Source organism: Abramis brama (assembly GCF_963993115.1).
Source record: "Abramis brama genome assembly, chromosome: 9".
In the NCBI taxonomy this organism is placed as follows: domain Eukaryota; kingdom Metazoa; phylum Chordata; class Actinopteri; order Cypriniformes; family Leuciscidae; genus Abramis; species Abramis brama.
This window is the reverse complement of record NC_139971.1, coordinates 41251003-41268658: the sequence shown is the minus strand read 5'-3', so window position 1 is coordinate 41268658 and position 17656 is coordinate 41251003. Positions and strand designations below refer to the sequence as shown.

General features: G+C 38.7%; 2 protein-coding genes across 2 annotated transcripts in view; both read right to left on the bottom strand.

Moving 5' to 3' along the window:
* wtip (WT1 interacting protein) overlaps positions 1-8740 on the bottom strand; it is a 31084-nt gene extending 22344 nt beyond the window's left edge. Inside the window, exon 1 of the mRNA XM_084124666.1 lies at positions 7234-8740. Within this exon, the coding sequence (XP_083980792.1) occupies positions 7234-8476 (1243 nt within the window). The 5' untranslated portion in view covers positions 8477-8740. The remainder of the gene's footprint in view (positions 1-7233) is intronic.
* A 1532-nt stretch (positions 8741-10272) lies between these two features.
* Positions 10273-14726, bottom strand: sdr42e1 (short chain dehydrogenase/reductase family 42E, member 1). Its single transcript, XM_084125274.1, has 3 exons — positions 14652-14726; positions 13583-13675; positions 10273-11663 (listed from the first exon to the last, which is right to left on the bottom strand). Exons 2-3 carry the CDS (start codon positions 13645-13647, stop codon positions 10565-10567), a joined length of 1164 nt encoding a protein of 387 aa, XP_083981400.1. The 5' UTR covers positions 13648-13675; positions 14652-14726; the 3' UTR covers positions 10273-10564.
* Positions 14727-17656: the final 2930 nt, after the last annotated feature.

The window sequence follows — 17656 nt, the reverse complement described above, 5'->3', positions numbered from 1 at the left end:
TTCATTGTTTCTCGAAACATCATAGTAATTCCACACCGGGGATGACATGACTGCGGCGCCAAATCATTTAAGTCCCCACGCCTCATGTGTTGACGTCATCGAATCGTGATCGGTTCGTGAGATCGGCCAAGTTCATTGGGTACCGATCAAGTCATAAAATGTGATCTCCGGCCGATCGATCATAGCATCCCTACTTTCAACGCTTTGTTTTACACCAGGTCAAAGATTATGGGTATATGCATCATGTAACGATTCGATAAATATCATGATACGATATTATTGCGATACTCCAAGACATATGATAAAAGGTTAACAAAAAATGTACTGTTGATTAAAATGTTAAATTTGGTGGGTGTAAATGAACAGTCTTGGTGCTGAAACCCAAAGCACAGGACAATAGAGACGCCAGAATAACAATATTCATGATTCTGAAGCTGAAAATACAGAATTATTATAGATGAATATGCTTTCACTCTGTCAATGACTAGATGTATTTAAAATAATGTCAGCCACTTTTTACTGGTAACAAGATATTTGTCATTATCAGGACCCACAAATATTCCCCCATTGCATTATTATGCATTATATCCAACATTATATATAGCAGTTTAATGTAGTACTGACACTAAAACTCTGAAAACTTTCATTTTTCCTCACACAGTAATATTCATTTTAGGTGAATTATGCATAATACATAGTCACTATCCACGATACATATTCGCTTTGAAAACAGTCGCTTTGCCCTGTTTTTGTGCTATTGTTGATCCCACTTAATCCGTCTATTATGCATATTATCCACCAATGCATTAACTGTGAACTGGACTTTGCATCGTTGCAGCACACACAATTATACTCACTTTTCCTAGTTACTAATGATTCTTCACCGCATATACTGTTTTGCTAGTTGTTTATTTGTCGCTGTGCCCTGTTTACAAAATATGCTTTTGTTGATCTCTTGCACTCCATGAAATTGCAGTCGCATCAATGCATCAAAGAGCATCAATGCTCTAATATAATCTCGTTGTATCATCGCAATGACAATAAATTATTATTATTATTATTATTATTATTATTATATTGAGGCATTTTTGTATTGCGATATATTGTTACACACCTACTGCTTTCTTATTGTTCAGTTTCGACGACAGTCAGAATCTTTGCAGAAAGATTGGAAAACCTCTACTAAACAACCACAACAGCCAAACTGAACACAGACGTGCATTTAGAACTCAAATCACAGAATCATTGCATTTCTTTTGCACCAAATCAAAATGTTGGAAAGACAAGAAGCTTAGCAAAAAAAAAAAAAAAAACCAAGAACGTGAACAAAGTCTCATTCTGTGTTTATTTTAAACCAGACCACGAATCCCGAGTGCCTGTGTGGATACATGGAGGTCAGAGGTCAGCTGATTCAGCACAAAAGCGGGCGAAAATGGTGCCAGCAAATATCCAGCTCTTCTCCAGAGAAGATTACTTTGAGAAACTCAAATAAAAGCAAAGCTATGTTTGCTACGAGTGTTGCGGTGCAGATTGTTTCAGTGTTTTGTGTGTGTTTGTGTGCACGTGTGCGGACTAAGATGATTGTTATTCTGAGCAGGTGATCGGCGTTGACCCCCAGCAGCTGTGTCTGGCTCAGAGACACTCAGTGTGTGCCAAGAGTCTGCTTCTGAACCGCCAGCGCATTCAGGCCCGCCAACACTTCGCGGACGCAAGACTGAATGCAAACTCCACCAATCCTGCATTATTTGTGATATCACCCAAAGTTGCGATGTTTTTCTGCAAACAATGTAAACTAGTGAAGGAAAAAAGCAATCATCCAAAATTCAAGGCCAATCATACACTTAAAGTGAGCACTTTGTCCCTGTTTACACCTGGTATTAAAGCAACACTAAAGATTATTTTTTACTTTAAAATAATGTTTCCAAAATGGTTTCAGTGGTTCATCAACTCATAACAGGGTGAACGGCACTTCTGCATTCGCTTTGCGGCCCTCTATCGGCTATAACCGCACTATGCAAGTTTGCCAGATCGGGTAGCGGATCTGTAGTTCAAATGAGACATAAGAAACTACAAATTTGACTTGCTTTATGGCAAGTGTTACAATAGTCATTATTTTGTTTTTCTTTGTTTCTGATGTCGCAATACATCATACTTTCATAAAATCATGCAACATACTCTATTTCCAAAGCCGGTGTTGGATAAACAGCGAGCGTGCACGCAACAGTAGGCTAAATTATTTACGACAGCAGTAATGGACAATTCTGCTTCCAACCTGTAGGGGGACCGAAGAGGAAAAGTGCTTTGGTGTTGATTTAAGATGAGTTTTGGTCGAACGAATAGACAAGGGAGACACATTCCCGTTTACACCTGTGGCATGTTGCACATGTCGTTTTTCTGACGTCATTTGTCGCGCAAGTGCTTTGTCGCGGTAGCATACAATGGCAGAGGGAGGCGAGACGCAAGTGCGAGTAACTACTTCAAAAGCCTACATCTGTGCACATTTCGGCTTTTATGAACAACCTGGTAAGCACGACCTGGAGAAGACACACGCTGTGTGTAAATCATGTCACGCACAAATAAAATATGCAGGGGGTAATACCACAAACTTGAGAAACCACGTCAGCCGGTGTCACCCCGAGCTGTTAGCGCCTGGCAGAGCTGCGGTCTCGTGTTGTGGACGAATGGCAGCGATCACTTTTAGTATTTACTTTTGTGTGTTCTAAATGCTCCTGTTGTCTTCTTGAGTTTTGTTGATGTCTGATACATTCAAGAAGTGTGTTTTCTTTGAGCAGGCAAAATTAAAGGTTCAGTTCATATATCTGACTGCTTGTATTTATTGACAAAATTGTATACATGTGAAGTACAATTGAAAATTGAGGATGTAGTGCATCGTGATATCGAATTGAACTGAATCGATGACAGGATAATCTCTACATTTCCATGCACAGAATGAGATGATTAGCAGTGCCCTTTTGCATGCAAAACAAACATGCATTTGATCTCAGAAAAGTAGTCCATACATGCACTAATATATTTTGTTAGAAGTTTTCTGATAATTCACTGATAATCTCTTCATTTCAATGCATGCTCAAATAGGGTGCGTGGAGGCGTTTCGGCAGTTTAATGTCAGTTATACCGAACTGCATTGTTTTTTGCATGTTACATGACTGCAAATAAGCTTTGAGAGCTGCAGCAGAGGGAAAGATCATTGATAACTTGCATTTCTGACCTCTTTTGGGGGAAATACAGCACTTATAGTGCAGTTCTGTCGTTTTAGGAGCTTGACAGCAGCGAGAAGATTCTGATGCATGTTTGGAATGACACGACAGTGAGAAAACCATGACATATTTTTCATTTTTAGTTGAACTAACCCTTTAAGAGTGCAGAAAGACACATCACGAATACCCGGCGAGATTGATTTTAAGGGAGCTGTTGTCACGGTAACGGAGAGGGCTCGCTCTCTCGCGCAGACTAATGCAGACTAAAGAGGGTTCGGCATGCAGTGAAAAACACATCACCTGCTTCTCAGAGGCAAAAACACAGTCATACCTCCATCTCTAGACTTCCTGCAACTAAACCTGTGCAAATGTGTTTCCAGGCAGCAGCAGAAACAAACACACGTTTGCTACGGACACACAAAAGATGAGACAATCTGACAAGACCTAAAGCTTTTGTTAGTGAGCTCTACTTGATCACTTGAAAAGATGTTGAGAAAGTCATGTAAGGCAAGTTTATTTATATCGCATATTTCATACACAATGGTAATTCAAAGTGCTTCACATAAAAGGAAACAAATACATAGGAATAAAAATGGAATGCATATAAGAAATAAAAATAACAAGAAAAGGATGGAAGAGTGAGAGAGATTCACAGCTGCTTGTTTTACTTCCCATGTGGATTGAGCTGTGCCTGTGGTGTTTTCTCGGATGTAGTAGTTAGTGGGGTTTACTAAGCAAACATCACAATTACTATTGCTCATACCTAGTGTTAATGATCTGAACAAACACTCAGTATTAAACTTCAGTCAGTGTGTAACTTGACCAGCAGCATTTGTGCTCCAAGACATGAACGATTCCTTAAATCACGCATCTAGTTTAAATGCTGTTTTCTCTGGTCATTACAGCAAGAAAATGGGAGTTTTATGGTTTAAAGAGATTTTAAGGCACTTTATCTGCTCTGCTGCCGTATTTCACCTCCACTAAAGCAATGCTAGTTCTGCCAAATCACAAATTAGGATTTCCCTAAGAAAAAAAAAAACACACACACACACACGCTCGCATGCCTCTAAAGAACATTTCTGTTGATGTTCAGGACTTGGAAGGACACTGGCAGGAAGTGGCGTTCAAACTGGGAGACAAAGTATGTACTCTCTGAAGACTTGCCTTTTTCCGTCCAGGTCCGGGCCAAAAACATGCCGCTAAGAACCCTGTTTGTCTGCTCACCGACTACAATGTCCTTTTTGGGCAGTGCCAGTTGGGATACCAGCAGCCTTTGTTGTGATTGGTCTACCGCTGATGCCCGGTGTGACCAAAACCAATCAGCAATCAGCAGGTTCCAATGCGAAACGAGCCAGATCACCCAGTTACTGCGGTGTTTAGCCAAAGTTCGTAGTTCACTTGGCACCGTGCGCCGACCTGCATACTTAAACCCTGTGAGTCGGGTGCAAAACTAGTGTTTTATCACAAACAACACACTGAACAAATAAACAAACAAACAAAAACTATGATTATATACTGTCAGCAGATTAAATTCAACAAGATCTACCCGCAGGATCTTTCAACAATAGTCCTTTTTGCTGAAGCCTCCAGCTACGTCTCAAACTGTGCTCACATTTGTACCAATATATGCACTCGGCGAATTCTCAGGAGACCGAATGATCCGAGCTGCTACTCACATTCATTTCATAGCTCTATGCTATAGACCTTATGCGCCAGAGAAACGAGGGCGCCGCCATCTTTAGAATATTGTCTTTTAACTTCCGTTTTTACGGTCGCTCTATATATTTCTATGGCATTGCTATCCAGGAGTAATTAGCTTTTGAAGTGGATTTACTTAATTTAAAGTTAACGAAAGTTATCATTTTTAAAGCAGATGTCTTAACAAATGTCAGTAGACCGGGAAGATTTTAAAATGAGACGTTCATTCATAAATACGGAAGATCGCTGTGAAAATACAGACCGGAAGTCAAAAGACAACGAGCGCAGCGCTGAAAAGGGGCGGGGCTACATAAGGGGTGGGGCTACATAAGGGGCGGGGCTACATAAGGTCTATAGGGATGCACCGATATGAACATTTTGGTCAGTACCGATAACCGATAATCCTTTATATTTGAAAGACGATAACCGATATATATTGGCAGATAAATATAAATCCAAATTATTATGTAATTTTTGAGAGCCTGATCGCAAAAACAAAAGTTTCACCATTAAAATCCATGTCCCAAGCACACAGTTATAATGTTCTCTACATTTTATGTAGCCTATTTGACAGACTTGCGCTGCACGTTGCACTTTACTGAATTTTTTATTTTTTGAAGTGATTTCATTTCTCAAGCAGTTCAAAAGCATCATGTTGAAGAGTGCGCATCTAAAGTGTCTCAGCTGAAGGAAATAATCCATTATTTATTGTCTTTAATATATCGTAAAATTATCAGGCCGATAACGATAACATTAAAAATGAACATATAGGCTTATCGGCAGATACCGATATATAGTGGTCGATATTTTGTGCGTCCTACTCTTTACTCTTACTGGATTACTATCAACTATCAAGTCAGTTGTGTCTATTTTTATTTCTACATAGGAAGTTTGGTTTAAGATAAAGTTAATAATTCAGAGTCATGAAGTCTCCTGAGCTATAATGTTCAACATCTGAGCATTAAACCTGCACTAATGAATGAAACGACACGGCCATCAGTCTGATATGCTGTAACATGCCTTGTGATATGATCCAGGTTTTGGGAATTTGCTGTTGTTTGCATGCTGCCTTTCTCTGAAACAGAGTCGGGATTAATGATGATTTAACCCGCTCCAAGATAATCATAATGTCAGACATATAAAGTGCTCAAGTATAAACCCTTTTGTCCAGAAAGCACACTGATTCATTGACAAAACATGATTTACACCTGTTTTCCCACACTCTAATGATACTTTAATGAGTCCAACACAAAGGCTGCTCTGTGCTGCTCTGGTGGAGGGGGTTTGCGTGTGTCAAGGTGTGATTGTGACTTTTCCACCAACAATTTTGGACATGTTTATTCAAAATAACCCATGTTTTTATGAACTCAAGAGGACAAAAACAAAGCTGATGTCTCCAGATGGAGAGCTTTAATGCACTCTTAAAAATAAAGGTTCTTTAAAGGGATAGTACAATTTACTCAAGCCATCCTAGGTGTATGACTTTAATATACGAGTTATATTAAAAAATACCCTGGTTTTTCCAAGCTTTATAATGGCAAGTGAATGGTAACTGAGATTTTGAAACCCCAAAAAGTGCATACATCCATCATATAAGTAATCCATACGAGGGGTTAATAAAAGCCTTCTGAGGTGAATCTATGCGTTTTTGTAAGAAAAATATCCATATTTATACCTATATAACAACTATTTTATATATCTATATAATAAAATATTTATAAAATATAATCATATAGGTCATGCGTCAGGTCAGAGGTCACTCTTCCTTTACCGGAAGCCAGTGATTATAGTTTATAAAGTTATAAATATGGATATTTTTCTTACAAAAACCCATCACTTAACCCCCTGGAGCCGTATGGATTACTTTTATGATGGAGGGATGCGTTTATTAGAGCTTCAAAATCTCAGGTACCATTCACTCCCATTATAAAGATTGGAAAAGCCAGTTTTTTTATTTTATTTATTTAACTATTTGTGTTCGGTTGAAAGAAGAAAGTCATATACACCTAGGATGGCTTGAGAGGGTGAGTAAATTATGGGATAATTTTTATTTTTGGGTGAACGAACCCTTTAATACACTCTTAAAAAATAAAGTTTCTTTAACATCCATGGAACTTTTCCATTGCCCAAAAGGAGGAAAAATGTTATTTAGATTATTAAAGTGTTCTTTTGCACATAAAGAGAAAAAAAATTCTTTTAAGATTGTTCGCTGAAAGGTTACCCAAAATGGTTCATCTGTGGCATCACTGCGAAAACCCCCTTTAAATGCACAAGTGTGAACTCTAAACTAATAAGAAGTGACTCTGGATCTACTCACCAAAATATTCCTTTTTCATGTGCAGCTCGAGCTCCTTCTCTAGCTCCAGGGTGAGGGCCTCCAGGCGCCGCTCCGCCTGACTCGGGCCGCTGTCCCGGGATGGAGTGACCTGGTACGGGAGCTTGAAGCGCTGCCCCCCGGAGCCCGTTTTCCCGTAGCTAAACGCGATATTGACGTCTGAACTCTCCTGTTGCGGTTCTTCCAGCACGGGAAACGTTTGGAGATGAACGCGGTGGCCGTTTGGCTCAGTGAAGTCCTCCGGTAACGGGATCTGGAGCTCGGGGTAAGCGCTCATCGATCCCCGGGAGCTCCGCGAACTCCTGGAGCTGTGGCTGGAGATGCTCGACCGGGGACTGATCACGCAGTTTGGTCGCGCGCTTCCGTCCTGACTGCAGATACCGGGGATAATCCCGTGCACCACGGAGCTCTCCGGGTCGTGGTTCCCCGCAGGCGTGAAGCGCGAGTCGGAGTAGCTTGAACGCGGGCTTGTGGTGCTCGACCTGGGGCTGATGTGTCTCTGATCATAGCCCATGCTGATACCGCTAGTTCGGTTGCTGCTCGGTTTGCTCCCGCAGTCGTAACTAGTGAGGCTGGTTCTGGGGCTGGAGTGTTTGCTGGTGTCACTGGCCGTGCTCGCGTAACTAGACCGGGGACTGATCACGCTGTTCCCCCCGTCCTGACCGGGTGACACCAAGCTGGTCCGCGGGCTGCTGATACTCGACCTCGGGCTGGTGTGTTTGCTCTGATCCTGCGACGAGTGAGTGGAAGCCAAGCTGGACCGGGGGCTCGTGCCCGTGTACCTGCCGTCAGGGTTGGCCATACACAAGCTGTTGCTCCTCGCGCCCGAAACGGGCACCTGTTTCCCCGGAACGAGCCCGTCATATGCGCAGCCGGTGCTGTACCGGTGCACCTCCGCGTGCGTGTATCTCCTGAGACGGTCCGACGCGCCGCTGTAACACGGCAAGGCAACTTCAGATTTGGTGCAGTACGCGTCGGGATCGGGGTAAACCGATTCCCTTTGCGGAGAACAGAAATCCAGAGGCACTGAGGGTCGGTTACCGTTGACGGAGCGCACGGGAGCCGCGCCGTAGACTTTGTTCCCGGAGCTGCCATTCATTCGCTTAGTTTTCTCCATGTCGGGGTTCTGCTCCCCGTATAACCCATCCTGATAAACGTCATATATGGAAAGGTTTTCCATCAGTTTGCTCGCTCTGCGCCCCGGATCCTCCTCATATTCATCCATGTCGCGCGGCGAGTTGAGGGACGTTGTACGCGGGAGCGCGCGGAGCACTAACTACAACACAAACTGCATTTTACACGGAAAAATGCCGCCTCAGGCGAGCCATCGTTGACTGTTCGCGCTTACTTTAGTCCATCACCGTCATTTCGTCACGATACATGATCCCCGTGTGTCGATTTGTGGCGATACAGGCGTCGTGACAAAGTTTCCTCACAAGCGAACGTTTGTCAATTTCAGTTTTTGTAAAGTTGAAAGGTCTTTACAGTCAATGGCGCGCTGCGCGGAGGAATTTTCTCGCTTTGATTTTACATGATTGTTTCTGCAAACTTGTTTCCAGCGAATCCAACTCGCCTGAAATTCCCTCCGGAGAATTTCGCAACAATCTGGAGAGATGTTGAGTGCGTAGACGAACGAGAATGCGTGTTTTAAACGATGTATTTAGGACTAGTTTGTGTAAGAGGAATGCGCGGAGGGAGACGAGTGGCGCTGCGGCGCTCTGGAATGTGGTTAATGCCGGAGCGAAACAATGATAGAGAGCAACTCAGCAAGGGGGAGCAGAATCCTGAAAAAAAGTCCTTTGGAGAGCCTATGTGTGTCCACTTTCATCCAGCGGGCCAGATTAAAGATTTAACCACATAGACCAGCCCTCAGAAAATAATTAAAATCTAAACTGAACATCTCTAAACTTTAAACAAGAGGTAAATCTTTTATGCTGTTGAATTGTTTATATTCTTGAGAGACTATAACAAGTATTAAAGAAATTCTCCTGTGCAAGTGAAGTCTCTATGAATGATTTGTAAAACTCTACCTGTCTTGTATTTCCCAGGTAGTTCATGCATCAAAAACAATAGTGCTATCATGCAGGTACAGCAGTGAGTGTTTGAACTGAATCTGGGGGAAGGGCAGATCCCAAACATTTCATTGTACATCAGTGACAAAAGCTATTGTCACGAACCTATGTTTTCCATCCCCATAGAATACAGTGGCTCACATTCTGACACTTGAGACACTTTTAAAAGCAAGCACACTTTTCAAGTGAAACGTTTGACAAAAAATGGTTTGGGTTGAACAACGAAAACTAAAAGATATAATGAAGACATTGTATGACTTTGTGTCATATTTGTTTGTGGTTAGAGAAAAATGTTGATAATTCATGTGATGAGCTGCACCTGGATCACCGCTGACTGAGAACTCGAGGACGACTTGATTGATATGTTTTCTATTCAATGACATTCATACCTTTTATGCAATACCTTTTTTTATACAGAAAAAAGCAAATATTTAAGCATATAGCCTATGAATTATGTTTGCATTAATTAATAAAATGTTTGTTTCTTTGGATAAAATCGTCTAATGCATAAATGCCATTTAGTGCAAAGATACAGTGCAAAAATAACATACACACCCACACATATATATATATTATTGCTGTCAAATCAATTAATTGACTCTAACACAAAAGTATGTTTATTTATGCGAGTATAATGCATATATATAAATATAATAATATAAATACAGTATAAACACATTTATTATATAAACAATCTTTTATGTTAGTTGCGATTAATCGATTTGACAGCACTAATATATATATATATATATATATATATATATATATATACATATATATATACACACATATATATATATATACATATATATACACATTTATACACACACATCAAACTGTTATATTGATAAAAAATTGAACTGAAAACAAAAACAAAATAGAAGATGCATTTTTGTGATCTCAAATGTTTGGTCCTTACAGTACATACAACACATATATAATTTATTTTGACCAAAAAGAACAATTGTATTTTGAAGTAATTTAATATTGTTATACACTACAAACAAGTACTTCATGTTAATGAGGGAGATCACTTAAAATCCCCCCAAAAATTCATTCAAACCCTGGAAGTGGAGAAGAGTGGAAATTAAAAAAAAATGATCAGGGTTTAGTGTTTTTGTGTACACTACTGTCTCTTTACAGCATTCTACAACATAACATCCCTCATGTGCATCGATATGAACATACGTGAACATGAACCTCACATAAGGCACAGCACTGAAATGAAAGCCAATGCACATTCAGTGTCCCACAACCGGAAGGCAGGACAGAACCACGGCCGCAAATGCGACCACCAAAACAACATCTAAAATTAGTTTCCTAATTGATGACTGGCTGCTCTTTTTCCCGTGACCTCTGCCTCGAAACCATTGCACAACATCTTCCAGGTCATACTGTTTAGGCTCGTATCCCAGCTCTTCTCGTGCCTTACGCATACTGAAGTAATGCGTGACGCCCGTCTTGTAGACCTCAGTGCGGGTCAGCAGGGGCTGGAAGTTATAGATCCGACCCACGACATGGTGAAGCATCTCGGTCAGAAACGCGAAGATGTATATGAGGGATATAGGCAGTCGAAGCGTGGGAAACGAGTATCCCAGACCCTCAACCAGAGGCCGGAAGAACTCAAAGTTGTTGACAGGCCTTCCATCAGAGATGAAATAGGGCTGACCGGCGGCACAGTGCTGGTGCTTTTCAGTCAACGCCTCGGCTGCTAACAAGTGAGCGGATACTAGATTATCCACGTGAACAAACTCCACGAGACTGTCAGGATCTCCGTACACAAACCTAAAGATCCCCTTCTCAATGTAAGTAACGATCCTGGGCAGGTGCCTTTGCTCCCCGGGGCCGTATATCCCAGCTGGACGCAGGGCACAAGTCCGTAAGACACCTGTGCCGTCATTCAGCTGTGAACCGTTAGCTTTTAACACCTGCATCTCGGCGATAGACTTAGTCCTGGAGTAGTGATCCGGGTGCAGGTGCAAGGGCAAGTAAGGCAGACTTTCATCCCCGTTCTTAATCTCCTGACCACCGAACACTACGTTATATGTGCTGGTGTAGACCAGTCGGGGGACGCCTTGTGCCACGCAAGCCCTGAGGATGTTCTCCGTCCCCTTTACATTCACCTCGTCGATGAGCTTCACATTGAGCTGCTCCCGTCCTGACATCCCATAGGAGGCGATGTGGAACACGCAGTGAACGCCGCGAACGGCTTTTTCCACCTGCGCGTAATCCCGGATATCTGCCCGCGTGAACACGACTCCCTCGGGAAGCTCTTGGTTTGGGGGATTCACGTCAAACAGCACGATCTTTGAGGAGGTTTTGAGGAGAGCACAGGCGAGACTGAAAGAGAAATCAGAACAATCAAGCTTTTATTGTAATAAAGTGGGGGGAAATGATAGTGTATGATTGCAGAAAATATATACTGGTATGTTTTTATTAGGGCTGTGAAAAGATTAATCGCGATTAATCGCATCCAAAATAAAAGTTTGTGTTTACATAATATATGTGTTTGTACTTGGTATAATTATTTTGTATATATAAATACACACACATGCATGTATATATTTAAGAAATATTTGCATACATATACTGTATATATTTATATATAATTTATATTATATATAAATATAATTTTTTATATATATAAATAACAGTTTTTCTTAAATATATACATGCATGTGTGTGTATTTATATATACAAATTTAATTATACACAGTACACACAAATATATTATTTAAACACAAACTTTTATTTTGGATGCGATTAATCGCGATTAATCTTTTCACAGCCCTAATTTTTATTGAAACTTGGATGCAGCAACAGATTTTGTGTGAAAATAAATAATAAAAGAGGTTTGTTTGTTTGTTTGTTTAAAAATCGTACAAATGTATGAGTTTTAAAGGTGGGCCTTTTACCCCACAAACACACGGGGCAAAAGACACAAAGTATTGATTCAAATACCTTTACTTAAAATATTTTTTATATATTATTTAGATATTAAAATTTATATCTAAGTTAATGCTTGTTCAAAACAATCACTTTAACGAAGTTTGTACTATTTTCGGTATATTTTGACAAAATAATTCATTTTTGTTCCATAAATAAACTTTCATTAAAATATGTTCATTTTAAAAATACAGAGATAAAATTATTTTTAAAAAAAGTTAAGATTCTGAAAGCATTGAACGAGATCCCATAATAATTTAATATAGCTTTACAGTAATAACAAATAAATATTTAATTTGACACTTTATCATATGATATGATTCATATCACATTTGTAAACATGATGGTTTCATTATAAATATGTTGATTATCACATTTATGATAGACAGACAGAGAGATCAGATAGCAGTGGGCGCCTTTTACCCCAAAATACCATCCTTTTACATATTCTTCATAATCTTTGTGCCATCTAGTGGTTTAAAAGTGAATAAAGTCAAATGCGCCTTTAGCCCCGTTGTACCCTACATTTTATTATCCTGTAAAAAAAATTGGTAAGCAAAAAAGTACATAAACTGAAAGAAAATTATATATATATTGTATTAAATTGTATTAAATTGAAAAAAAAAAATCGCTTACTCTCTTGAGTAGGAACTTATTTTCAATATGCAATTACTTCGTGACAACTAAAAAAAGCATGTTTTATAAAGTATGAGTGTGTGTAGTATGAATTTAATCTGGTGTTGTCATTATCATGCGACCTCGTTCATCAATCCTCATTCATTCATCTTCTCCTGAGGCCTCATGGGATAGTAAAGTGTCCATCATATGCACACTTCAGAATCTCAGCAGACTCTTTTATGAGCATTGTGAATTCAGACACTTCTTTTGTCACATATGGTTTTTCGCCTGGTATATAGTAGGGAAGTATGAGATTTCGGATGCAGCCCTATTTAAAATCACTAGTGATCATAATGATCTGTTTACTTTTGGACACATGCATTTATCTATTGCATTTAAAACATAGTCATAACACATGTTAAAGAATGATAAGACATTAACAGGGGTCTTTAACCCAGTTCCTGGTGGCCCAGTGAGAATTAGATGAAATCATCAGCTCTTTCTTAGAGGAATGAAATGATTGTGTAAGATAAGGGCATGAAAATGTGTATTTTTGTGGGGTTTGCAGGAACAGGGTTATATCTACTGTACTGTACTGTAGTATGATGGCGCTATCTAGTGGTTCATGGAGGTACTCCTATTAGGGTTATGTGGAAAATAAGCAGAAAAGATTGTAAGATGTCATAAAATCTTACCGGAATCCAAAATAACCTCCTCCGCCGGTTATGAGGAAGGTTCTGGCTGTTCTGTTGACTTCCATTATGTTAAAGATGCAGGGTGAATAAAATCTGCAAGAAAGTTAAAAAAAATTATAGGCCTATGCATATTTGATCAAAATATAAAATAAAAAAAAAACAGTAATATTGTGAAATATTACTACATCTTAAAGTAATGTTTTTTTTTATTTTAACATACTTTAAATGTCATTTATTCATGTGATCAAAGCTGAATTTTCAGCATCATTACTCCAGTCTTCAATGTCACATGATCCTCCAGAAATCACTCTAATTTTCTTATTTATTATCAATGCTGGAAAAAGCTGCTTAATATTTTTTTTTAGAACATGTGATACTTTTTTTCCAGGATTCTTTGATGAATAAAAAACATGCATTTATTTAAAATAGAAATCTTTTGTAACACTATATCAAACGTTTGGGGTCAGTATTTTTTCATTCTTTCTTTTTTGAAAGAAGAAAATTAGAAGTTAATACTTTTATTCAGCAAGGATTGATTTAAAAAAAAATGATAGTAAAGATTTATATTGTTAAAAAAGATTTCTGTTTTGTTACTTTTTATTCATCAATGAATCCTAAAAAAAGTACCACATGTTCCAAAAAAATATCCATATCAAATCAGTATATTAGAATGATTTCTGAAGGATCATGTGACACTGAACACACACGTTTTGCTAATCATACTTTTATAGAAGTAATTGCATTTGAGTGAAATTAATGATCATGGTTCAGTCAGACTATGCTATGCTATGATTCAACTGATGTCTAATATTCATGCAGACTCTGGAAATGGATGAGTTGGAAGCAGGTAGAATATATTAATCATAACATAATTATATTAATCACGTACTTAAACGACTTTGAAGTCTCTCTCGAGCAGTGTTAAGTAACATCGATGTGCTTTTATATATAAAAAAATAAACACGACTTTTACAAGATCTAACAGAATCTGCACAGAAAACATCATACGCAGTCTGTAAAACGGTTAACCTTATACAACATTGATATAAATAAAAATATAAATACATACCAGTACAATCGAGGTTTGAATCGATCGCAAAGTGTGTGTAAAACCTGTCCTGTACTTCCTAGGAAACGCGTGAATGGGCGGGACAACATGGTCAATCGTTTTCATTGGATAAGAGTGAGCTGTGCCTCGCTGTGATTGGCTGAAAATGAACTCTGTCCGACGTCCATTAGGAAGAGATAACAGATGCACATTAGAGCAGAGTGTACATTGCTACTATTCTATGGGGTGAATATAGTATCAAAATGATTAACACGTGTAAGCACTATAATCCATGAACTTTATAAATATTGCTGATATGTTTTACTATCTACAACCAAATGCCTTTCAACTTACGTGTGCAAAATTCAAAATTAAATGAATGTGTGGCAATTTGTACAAATAGAGACTTTTTGTGAATACAAATGTTTTCTTTTGTATTAGTGTCTCATAATTTGCGCATGCAACAAAGAAGATGTGTGTTTGTGGATCAGGACACGCGTGCATTCATTGACGTCTTTTCTGAGTCAATCTCATTTGATTCATTTGGATTTTGAGGCTTCGCGGTTTTTAAGCATTTCACAAACCACACACAAACAAGTACAAATGAATAGGCCTAGTGCTAATTATTAATGTGTGCACAACTAGCCATTTATTTGACAAATTCACAAATGTGTGTCACTACATTTAAACTAATACAATACAACTTCCAGAAAAATTTCAAAACTTCCAAAACAAAATCCAGAAATGCATGAATGTGCACCATTTTGTACAAATAGAGATATAGTTGTTAATACAAAACCTCGATTTTGTATTAATGTAGGTCAGAATATGTGCAAGCAACAAGTAAGATGTGCATTTGTGGATCAGGTGACACGCGTGCATTCATTGACTCGTTTCTGAGTCGATCATATTTGTTTCATTTGGATTTTGAGACTTTCATTTCGCCGGTTTAGCCTTGCACGATCCACACACACACACACACACTACTACTACTACTACTAGATGGCAGGAGCTGCTAAAACAGACGGCACCGTAATCAAGCGTTCTTTTCTCATATAATACGCTTAATGTGGCTTAAGAAAGTGCTATTGAAGCACCAAATTTAGTACACAATTTAGGCCTACCTTAATAAAGCATACTTTGTAGAGGCAAACAGATTATGAACAACACCCATAATGTGTGTGTGCGCGCGCGCCCGTTTGTTAAATAGCTGTCATTGGAGTGTACTTAAATTTGTCCACGAAAATGTCTCACGATTTCAGGATAACTTCTTAATATATTGCAACAAATCAAACAGTCCAATGAAAACCATCCAGTGAATGAACGAGGTTTTATAACAGTGTAATTTGCCATCACTGCTCGACTGTCACGCGCCGGTTCGCGATCGCGTCATTCTAAAATTCAAACAGAAACAAATAACAAATTCAACAAACAAAAACAAATAACAAATGCGTGTAATCGTGTCTGCAGTCTGTTTTTATCAGGCAGTTTCTCAGTCGCGATGAAGAGTGAAAATAGCTCAAGTAGTCGGGAAAAAACAAGCTGGATGAAACTTAAATATCTCGTAAAAGGAAGTCGACGATCAGTGACAGTGTGTGTTGAACCATGTGTTGAACGGAACGATGAAGATAAAATGAAGATAAATGAAGATAATGAAGATAAAAACGAAGCTGAAGACGAAACCCACCGCTGGGTCTTGAACCCACGGAGTCACTTCAGGTAGCTACGTTAACACAGCCTGGAAACTAACGCTCACCATATTTCATATTAACCAAGCTAATGTAATTCAATTTCTAATTATTCAGCATCAGCATTAGAAGTGTGATCGTTGTAACGTAAAAATATATATAGGCTATTATGATAACGTCTTATTTTATCTCTAGTAGGCTACGGTTATTAAGAGTGAACATGAATGACAGACGAGAACTGATTACACTGGACAAATATTTTTCATAATAAAATCAAACACAATTTAAATACATATTTCACATTCACATTTTTAATACACGCGATTAAATTTAAATAAATATAAGTAATATAAAATGTAACGATAAAATTAAAAATGTTACACTTGCAATTGAAATTAATACGTAACGTGTGCTGCGAATGATACTATGTTTTTTGCATGGTAATTCAAGGTATAAAGTCTTATATGGCATTATCACTATTTATTTAAATAAATACATATGTTGTCATGAGGATGTAATGTCTTCTTATGTCTGTCAATGTGCCATTAATGGCATCACAGTGACAGTGATCTAAAATGAAATGTTAAAATTAGCCTTTTTCTGTCTTTTAGGAACATCTATCTTGTGTATATGGTGGTCTTATCATTTGTGAACCTCATAACGATTCCTGTGGACATGGCATTTTCTGATGATATGCATGGAAGTGCCCACAAATACTGGGTGGCTTACAATTTATTCTCAGACCTCATGTATTGTGTTGATGTTGGCTTTAATTTTCGAATGGGCATTTTCAGTGAAGGCGGTCAGGTATGAACATGCCTTCATTGTCTTGTATGTCTATAGTTTAATATTAATCATTTATTATGGCTTTACCTTTCTAAAATACGTTTAAAAATGCATTCCTGTTTCTGTCTAGGTCATCCTTGATCCGAAATTAATTCGAAAGGATTATTTCAGGTCTTGGTTTGTTCCTGATGTGGTGGCTGCATTTCCGGTCGACGTTGTCATTGTCATTGTGGTAATTGTATTCATCAGTTAATATCACTCACACTGATCAAATTGTAGAGATGCTTCTTACAGTACAACCAATGAATTCACCACAGGAGCATTTTGACCACACTGACACCTCTTCACTGGTGGTTTCGAAGTTGGTGCGGATACTCATGTTTGTGAGGATTCTCAGCATGATCCGTTTACTGCGTGTGCCAAAGCTTCTGAGATACTGGTTTGAACTGGAAAGTGTAAGTAAAACTCACCGTCATGTTTATGCAAGACATTTTCAATGGCAACATGTTCACACTGTACAGTAGAGGAGAACTACTATGGAAGTCAATGGGT